At 37.4% G+C, this 9222-nt stretch overlaps 1 protein-coding gene across 1 annotated transcript; it reads right to left on the bottom strand.

Annotated features, from left to right (window-relative positions):
• Positions 1-125: 125 nt before the first annotated feature.
• LOC127625938 (histone-binding protein RBBP7) lies at positions 126-7505 on the bottom strand. Its single transcript, XM_052101426.1, has 12 exons — positions 7359-7505; positions 6775-6919; positions 6526-6671; positions 5955-6128; positions 3773-3888; positions 3516-3676; positions 3283-3409; positions 3093-3170; positions 2868-2944; positions 1526-1583; positions 830-940; positions 126-649 (listed from the first exon to the last, which is right to left on the bottom strand). The coding sequence occupies exons 1-12, from the start codon at positions 7372-7374 to the stop codon at positions 581-583; spliced, it is 1278 nt and encodes a 425-aa protein (XP_051957386.1). The 5' UTR covers positions 7375-7505; the 3' UTR covers positions 126-580.
• Positions 7506-9222: the final 1717 nt, after the last annotated feature.

Genomic DNA, 9222 nt, shown 5'->3' with positions numbered 1-9222 from the left:
AAATAATGTAGAAAATTTAAGTGGTCCACAAATTACTAGTAGGTGTGTGTATACACCCACAGGCAGTTTCATGCATGCAATTTATACTTTCGCAGGTTAAGAAAGAAAACAAATACACCTGACCATTTATCTGTAATTTATTTTTCATAATTGAATTGCAAGTACATATAAACAATTAAGTAATACAAAATCGTTTTAAAAGTTACAAAAGACTTATAGCAAATTGACACCTATGGCCTGGTTTATGCACAAAAACTAAAAATTGTGTTTGTGAAAAAGCCACACCAGGCCATAACTTCTCAGAAGTGATTGACCATACGATGCAGTCTGTTAATCTTTCTCTGAACTACAAGCATCCAGACTACTCTGTTCCTAAACCATACTTTGCAGCAATTAATGTAGGTGAACCTTTTAGAAAAGGATCAACAGATGGAGCCAGTAAAGACAAATGGATCTTGTATATGTAAAGTGGGAAATAACAGGATGGATAATTTCTAAGAACTAAAAAGCTCAAGAGTAAGAGAAGCCATGAAAAGGGTTGCAGGTTTTTAATGAGATGTGGACCCAGCTGCTGATTCAGTTATGATGCCTGCCCTTCCAGCTCTGATGCAGTGGTGTCTGGCTCTTCATCATTGTAGATGTTCTCTGCCTGTAGGATAGAAGTTAATTTTACTCTGAGATCATGACAAAGTCATAGTAACTAGTACAAGCAAAAACTTCTTATCAAGGCACACCTAAATATAATTAAAGTCATATAGACTCTATATAAATCTCAGGATTTCCATTTTTACCAATCACTGGTTTCTATGCAAAGTTTTGCCATACTTACCATCTGCCACACTTGCATAATGTTGTCCTCTGAAACAGAACAGATTACCCAGGGTTCGTTTGGGTTCCAGGAGAAGTCTGAGATCTTAGCTGTGTGCCCTCCATGAATAAACTGAATACAACAATAATTGAGCTTAAATGTAAAATTGAAGACATAATTCCAATTATGGAAGTAAAAATGAAAATTCTATAATTTAATCATCCTCATGCCATCCCAGATGCGTATGACATTCTTCTGCTGAACACAAAGATTTTTAGAAGGCTCTGTTGGTCCATACAATGCAAGTGAAAGGGTACCAAAACTCTGATGCTTAAGCACATAAAGACAGCATAAAATTCATCCATATAATTCCAGTGGTTAAATTCACATCTTTTGAAGCAAAATTATTAATGTGGGTGAGAAACTGATATTAAGTCCTTTTTTACTATAAATCTCCAGTTTCACATTCACACTCTTGTTTTGTTTAAAAATGTTGGTACTCCTTCACTAGCATTTAATGGACCAACAGAGCTGAAATATTATTCTAAAAATCTTTGTGTTCAGCAGAAGAAAGTCATAAACAACTAGGATGGCATGAGGTTGAGTAAATGATGAGAGAATTTTCATTTTTGGGTTAACCATCCCTTTAAATACGTAAATATATTTAGTAGGATAAATCTGGCATTTTAAACCGTTTCAGCAAATACTTTGACTCACCAACAGCTCAGGAGGCCCATCTTCAGCATCCTCTGCAGATTGCTCTTCTCCGATTTTGCTATGATTACATTTAGGAGGCAAAAACAATGATACAATCAATATATGGTACAGGCAAAATTGTGAGGTTATGGAAAATGTTTATAGAGTACTTTTTGTCCCTCCTATAATTTATACTGTAGACATGGTTGAACAATTTTTTTTTCCCACTGTATACTTGTATATGGAAAGACAATAAACTAAACTTGTCTAAAGTGTTTGTGATCACATAGTAATGTTGTATAGTGAGGATGTTTTCAAAAATAATGTCATGAATAATAATATTTATCAGTTAAGTTCATACAAAGTGCAGAAAACATTAATAAAAACAATAAATATATGCCCACCATATGCCTTTAAAACCTCACCAATTCTCCTAGGTACACTTGTGCAGTTTTTTTTTTTATAGGTTTTTGGCAGATACGTTGTTGCAGGTATCTTGCCAAAGTTCTACATGTTTAGTCTCAATCGCTTCTGTCTCTTTATGTAATCTCAATGATGTTGAGATCAGGGCTCTGTGGGGGCCTTTCCATCTGTTACAGGACTCATTCTACTTACATTCTATGGAAAGTTTAGAAAACTAAAATGTATATTTCCTATTGACACACTACAGTAGAAGATACTCACTATGCACTTCATTAGGAACATTATGGTCCTAATAAAGTACCCGACGTGGTCTTCTGCTGTTGTAGCCCACCTGTCTCAAGATTTGACATGTTGAGCATTCTTAGATGCTATTCTGCTCACCACAATTGTACAGAGTGATTTTCTGAGTTACTGTAGCCTTTCTGTCAGTCTGGTCATTCTCTGTTGACCTCTCTCATCGACAAGGCATTTCCGTCCGCAGAACTGCCGCTTACTGGATGTTTTTGTTTTAGCACCATTCTGAGTAAACTCTAGAGACTGTTGTGTGTTAAAATCCCAGAAGATCAGCAGTTACAGAAATACTCTAATAAGCCTGTCTGGCACCAACAATCACGCCATGGTTGAAATCACAGAGATCATATTTTCCCCCCATTCTGATGGTTGATGTGAACATAAACTGAAGCTCCTGACCCGTATCTGAATTATATTATGCACTGCACTGCACTGCTCCCACGTGTTTGGCTGATTAGATAATGTGCAGGAGTTCCTACGAAAGTGCTAAATGAGTGTAAAATAAAACATTTTAGAAAAGGTTTTTGTGGACCATCTAATATGCCTAAGACTTTTGAACAGTACTGTAGTTCATGAAAAAGTATACTGGCAGCAAATGTCCTCATAACAATGTAGTATAGACAAAAAGGACAAAAGGGTAATGCCATACCTCAGGTCCCAAACATTGAGACGTCTGTCTGTGCCACTGGAGGCTAAGATGGTCTCATTATGGGGAGACCACTGGACCTGTCAAGAGTAGTCACAATCCACAAAAGTAAAACACAGTAACATCATGTTAATTCTGTAAACACGTTTTATGACTTATGTACTATGACATTAGAATGAAATCTTGACTAAATTCACAAGGTACTTTTACAGTATCTTTGAGTGTTACCTGGAAGATTTCATCCTTGTGTGACTCAAATGAGTGAAGTTTCAGCTTCAGGTTACGTAGATCCCACAATGCAACCGTCTACAGCAAGAAAAAAAACATGACTATAGTTGAGGGGAGAATCTCAAAAAACAAATCCTTTCCCAAAGGTGTGTTTACATGTGTGATTGTATTGTTTTTAACTTGTACAGACCTTGTCTGCAGAGCCAGTAGCAAGGATGAACTCGCTGTAGGGGTTGAAGGACAGGCAGTTGACTTCGGCTGTGTGGGCGTCCACAGCGTGACTGGGCTTTGATGTGTTATTGGATCGTGTGTCCCAGCTGTAAGTGAGGGTCAACGGAGTAAAATTCAGATATGGTTTGGTTTTCATATCCTATTCTGACAAAAAGGTTTAATATTATTCCCACAATGTAATATTTTGCTTACATCATGAGTTTCTGGTCATCCGCCACAGAGCCAAACAGTGACTCATGCAGAAGGTGCCAGGAAACATCCTCCACCACAGCCGTGTGACCTGTGAAGATGGTCTTGGCATCCACTATCTTCCCCTCTTTCGGAAAAGCACTGATGTCCCATAGACAGATTGTCTAAAGATGAAGGACAGTTAATAATCTGAAGTAGAAATTTTGTGTGAATTTGAGTGCACTATTTGAGGCCTCTTTGAATCGAGATCATGAGCTTACATGGTCATCTGATGCACTGAGCAAGTTTCCACTCAGGTTGGGGTTCCAGGACAAACCGTATCCCTCCTTCTGATGACCCCGCAGTCTCAGGTCTGGACTGCACTCTCCACTGGGGTCTGCAAATGGATAGTTCAGAGTCTTTATTAACAGTGAAATTCTTCAAATTAGATTTAATAAATTATAAGATGGTTAACATTTTAAGGATTTAGTAATAATATACTTTTAAATGTAATCAATTTTTCATCATGTCATATTTATCAGTCAAATTTACTTGGACTAAAATAGCATAGAATTTTAGTCAACAAAAATAATATCTTTTAGTTGATGATAATGTGCGAGTCAAACTGTAATAGACCAAATTTTTATAAAATATTTAGACATTTCCAAACATGTATAAACATTTTTTTATTTAACCCTTGGATGAACTTAACGATCAAGTTCATACTTTAAACCTGCTGGGTCAGACTGACCAGTTTTTTATCTTTATAGGCTCTGTTTGCTCTATCTCTCTACTTTTAGTCTGAAATCATTCAACTAGACAGCTGGAAACACAATTTTGTTTTTCTATAACCTTCAATTCCAATACAGACCTGAAAGGCAGGGAGTCTAGAAGTTGAAAAGTGATTTCCTAGCTTTAGTAGTGTAGTAGTAATAGGAGTGATCACAGAGTGTTTTTGAATATAAACACTGAGTGACTGACTCACTTCAGGTCACCAACTGGCTCATATTACACACAAAATGTATTTATTTTTTTTCCTCCACCTGCTGGCTAAAATATGTAATGTCACAAAATTAAATGTATAGAGACTGCAAGCTCTTAACACATCTGCACTGCTCTTACACTTTAGTTTAGAAGGGCACGAACACAAGCGGAGTGACACACACAGTGAAGCGTCTGAGTGCTGATGGTGTGAGACCATCGGTACTCATGGAATGTCTTTCGTCCAATCAGATTCAAGGACAGGAACTAACTGTTGTATATTACAATAAACAGATCAGAAAAGCAGGGGGCGCCCCAATGTGTTTTGTGACTGATTATTCGAACAAAATAATAGAATAATTTTGATTTGCATTTATTCTACTTTTTTTTTAATAAGTTTATTATATCTAATTTGAACATGTCAAACATTATAATGAACACTGAATTACCAGAAAAATAACATTTGAACAAATGTGTGTGCTTGTGGATGTATGGATGAGTGTGTGTATGCATGCAATTATGACTATGAGTGTACTTATAAATTAAATAAATGACTTTTCTACCATTTTTCAGCTTTCTCTTAAGTTTTTATATGAATCGGGTCAAATTGACCCAGAGGTTTAAAGAAGTTACTTTTTTATTATAGCTTTGGTTATACATACATAAAATGACATTGCCAGTATCAGATCACCTATGTAGTGGATGTCATGAAGTTTCAGGCTGAAAACTTCAAATTTGTAAATCAGTGTCAAAAAGGAAAATGGGTCAAATTGACCCACGAGTCCATCCAAGGGATAATATAAATAAAACAAATATAAGATATATACAAAATACAACTGTCCTTGTTATGAAAACCTAAGCTACTGAAATAATACTTTTTTTTAGAAGTTACTGTATTCTGAATTCTTCATGCTTTTTCATGTTTTAGTCACATGGGATATTGCATTGCGTGTGGAGTATGGTTTTTTGGTAACAGCGTATTCACAACGCGTTACGCATTCAGACTTGCGCATTACAGTTAAAGTTCATCTGTTAATTTGCTACATTGTCTACACACATGCAAGTAATATTATATGTTATATGTTGTTGTTATAATGATTAATCTAATGTATGAATTAAATAGGATGCGTTTGAGTGAGTTATTCATTAACCTGTCGGTATCATCTTAGCATATCATTCCTGTTAGGTTATTTTCCCAGAACATTCTAGGAACAAAAAATTGTAAATTGGGATACTGGATTAATGGATTAGATTAATTATTTCTAGATGTTCCTTCTTTTGTGCACTGTTAATACCTTGCAATACTTTTTTCTTGTCATAATTTCATCAACAGTATGCTTTAATTAAAATCTTTTTATTGTCATCATGGTTCATCTTTTTGCCATGTATTTGTCATTGTTGAACAAATCAAAAACCCTTCATCAACAAAAAATTTTGTCAGTGATTTCATGATGGGATTAATGCTGGTTGAAGGATACTGACCTGGTTTGGATGGGTGTTTGGTGTAGTCAAAGACCAGAACATCAGAGGTGGGGGTCTTGGTGGCAATGATGCAGGGGTTTTGTGGCATGTATCTGGCTCTGTTCACCTCTCCTTCATGATTGATCTTAATCTCAATCTCAATCTTTCCACTTACTGACCCAAACCCTCCAAACTCTAAAAACAAATGCCAACATACGTTCACTGACAATTGTGTCAAATGTTCAGCTATTGATGTCTAACTCCTTATAATCCTTGTAATATCATTTTAATTTGTGAACAAATCACTTTTCAAATAAGTATGAAATGATAATAAAAGAAACACTAAAGCAGTGTAAAATGAGAGTTGTGTTAAATAAGGGTGAGCCACCTGCAGTAATGACCTGCTTATGTTTTAAGAATGCTTCATACTTATTGATCAGCTGAATCTAGTTTTACCATTAATGTCCAGTGAGTCCAATCTTACCTGCTGAAAAAACACAAACACACACAATTAATATCATCTCGGTATCATGCCTTAAAAGCTTACATGTATAAACATTTTGTGTACATTCAGAGTCAGATCAGCACTTACCTCCTTTCTCACTGTCGTAGTGGGATGCATCAAACTGAGCATCATCATTAGGGACCTGAACACTGGCGATGACCAAGTGGTTCTGCTCATCCGAGGTGTGTGTGCCCAACACAAGCCGGTGAACTGCATAGTCCTTTCCTTCAGGCCTGGAAAAGGCATATCAATAAATTGCTTAAGATGTATAAAACTATCTGTCAATAGTCAATAGTTTGTTTCAACAGCAGGTGGACAAGCTAGATATTGGATTACCTGTTCACATCAGGAAGCCACTGCACAGTTAAACTCGGCCACTCAAGTGCATGTGTCATAACTAGGTCGTATAAGAATGGTGTGTTTTTCTTCCAAATCTTGTATTCCTCGTTTATTACTCGCTCCTCCACAGCATCATCGTACACTAGGGGAAACAGATAGTGCAAGGTAAATTCAGGTTAAAAGACTTTCAAAATAAATTTAAATTGTGTGCACATTGGGCAGTAAAAATGACTGTATCCTCATAAAAATTATAAAAAACTGAAGTATAACAGGACTACACATGTCCCTTATAAAGTAGTGTACAATACTGAAGCATTCGATGGTGGGACCTCAGAGAACAAGAGCAGCTCAATTTACACTGAGCATCTAATAGCTGCTTAAAGTCAATAGACTGATTTTTATCATGTCAATAGCTCTAAGTTAAGTGAACCATGTATATGAGATAAAAACTGGCTCAGACTGTGACACTCATTTATTCGCATGTCAGATTGTGTGTCACAACCATTAGCGCATCAAGCTAAAGCTAACCAACTCAAGCAAAATAAAATATACTGCATGCAATTAAAAAGCCAAAAGTTTACCTTCTTTGTCTGCCATTTCTGTGTGTTTTTATGCAAGGTAACCACTGAAGAAACAGTGGGATTTAATTCAAAAAGCAGAAAAACCCAAGCTTCAATGTTTTACTCTTCAGATTCCGCCACTGATTGCAAAGCCCGCTTGCATCCCACAAGCGCTAAAAGATCTGAGAGTCGGCGGTGTCCGATTCACGAGGGAGTCGTTCTTGTGACCGATTCTTTTGCATGATTTTGTTGAACCGATTTGCAAAGCATTTGTTATTCACTCGAATGTTAGGGAGTATGAGTAAAACTGTAAGATAGGAACAATATAATTAATACATTTGGGAATAATTAATATTTAGAGAGTATTACTATAATGAAAACTATTGATTGCTTGCTGCTAAACATAATGTTGGAATAATAACTTTTGATGCAGCCTAATGTAAACATAGCGACAAACACTTCAGTAACTGTCTGGTTTCCCAGCAAACATGCTCCATTGGGGCCCGAATGGGGCCATTGCGGGCAGCCCACTGTGGGCCCAGATACCGGCGTGAAATGCGGGGCACGTGTGGGCACCACACTATGGGACCCAGGTGGGGCCCCAGTGGGACACCCCAAAGTGTGGGCTGACTGTGGGCAGGCCCACAGTAAGTAGAGTGGGCCCCCATTGGGGCCAGTTGTGGGCCCACACCAAACCCCTTAGGGGCCCAAGTGGGGCCACTGTGGGCAGCCTATTGTGGGCCCAAATACCGGCGTGAAATGTGGGGCACGAGTGGGCCCCACACTATGGGGTCCAGGTGGGGCCCTAGTGGGACAGCCCAAATTAGAGTGGGCCCTCATGTGGGCTGGATGTGGACACACTGTGGGTGTAGGTGCAAAGTTTGAGCACACGGAGTGTGGGTACTTTACTATATACAGAACAATTGCACTTGTTAAAGGTAGCAGCAATAAATCTAGGGTCATGTTTTTTTTTTAAATAATTTATTTACAGACATTATAATTAATAATAATACATTGAGATTTATTTTTAACTAGCAATAAAAAAGCAATAGAGCAGTTTAAAACAGCAATAAACACACAAAAACAGAACCACAGAATACTTAAAACACATATGAAAGTAAATTAAAAACCAATCCCCTCAGTAGGTATTTCCCTCACTGCAGTTCTGGCCCTTCCTTGCCTTCCCCCATCTCTGTCCCTTGCATTACGGAGCCACGTTTTATGGACGCTTCCACCTCGCATGCAGTGGCTTGGCTGCTTTTTTCCACAGCATCTAAGTGAGAAAGGATCAATTGAAATACAAATGTTAAAAACAAAATAAGGGTTGTTCAAGTAGGCCTACTGTTATGCCATTTCAACCTCCTTTGCACTTTGACGATTATTACTGGCTACAGGAAACATGGAGACAGATCAAACATTGTTCATTTACTGTACATTTACACCTGACTACTGATTTTTCCTTCCCATTTATTTTTTTTTTTTTTTCATTTTTATTCCTGTTATACGGGCTTATCACATATAAACATTATATACTGTACCTATAACTGCTTTGCAGACCAACATCTGCCCAAAGGCCATCTTCTGGCCAGAGCCCTTCCAGCACAGTTGCTGGGCAAGTGAGGTGGTCAGCATGCAGACCAGGATACGTCTGGTGTTGGAGGTTGGGCTTGTACCCCCAACTGTTGCCAGATACTTTGCCTAAATTAAAGCAGTAACACATTAGTATATTCACAGTACAGCTATACTGAAACTGTAGTGAAAAAGTACAAAACTTTATTTATTTAAATGCATTTATTAATTTAGCAGGCTTTTAAAGAGGTGTTAAATACCAAATATGTGTGTTAAGGAGTGACTCACTGAATCGTTCAAATTCAAACTCTTCGCA

The sequence above is a fragment of the Xyrauchen texanus genome, chromosome 32 (genome assembly GCF_025860055.1).
Source record: "Xyrauchen texanus isolate HMW12.3.18 chromosome 32, RBS_HiC_50CHRs, whole genome shotgun sequence".
Lineage (NCBI taxonomy): Eukaryota > Metazoa > Chordata > Actinopteri > Cypriniformes > Catostomidae > Xyrauchen > Xyrauchen texanus.
The sequence above is the reverse complement of the archived record's forward strand: the minus strand, read 5'-3'. Positions and strand labels throughout refer to the sequence as shown.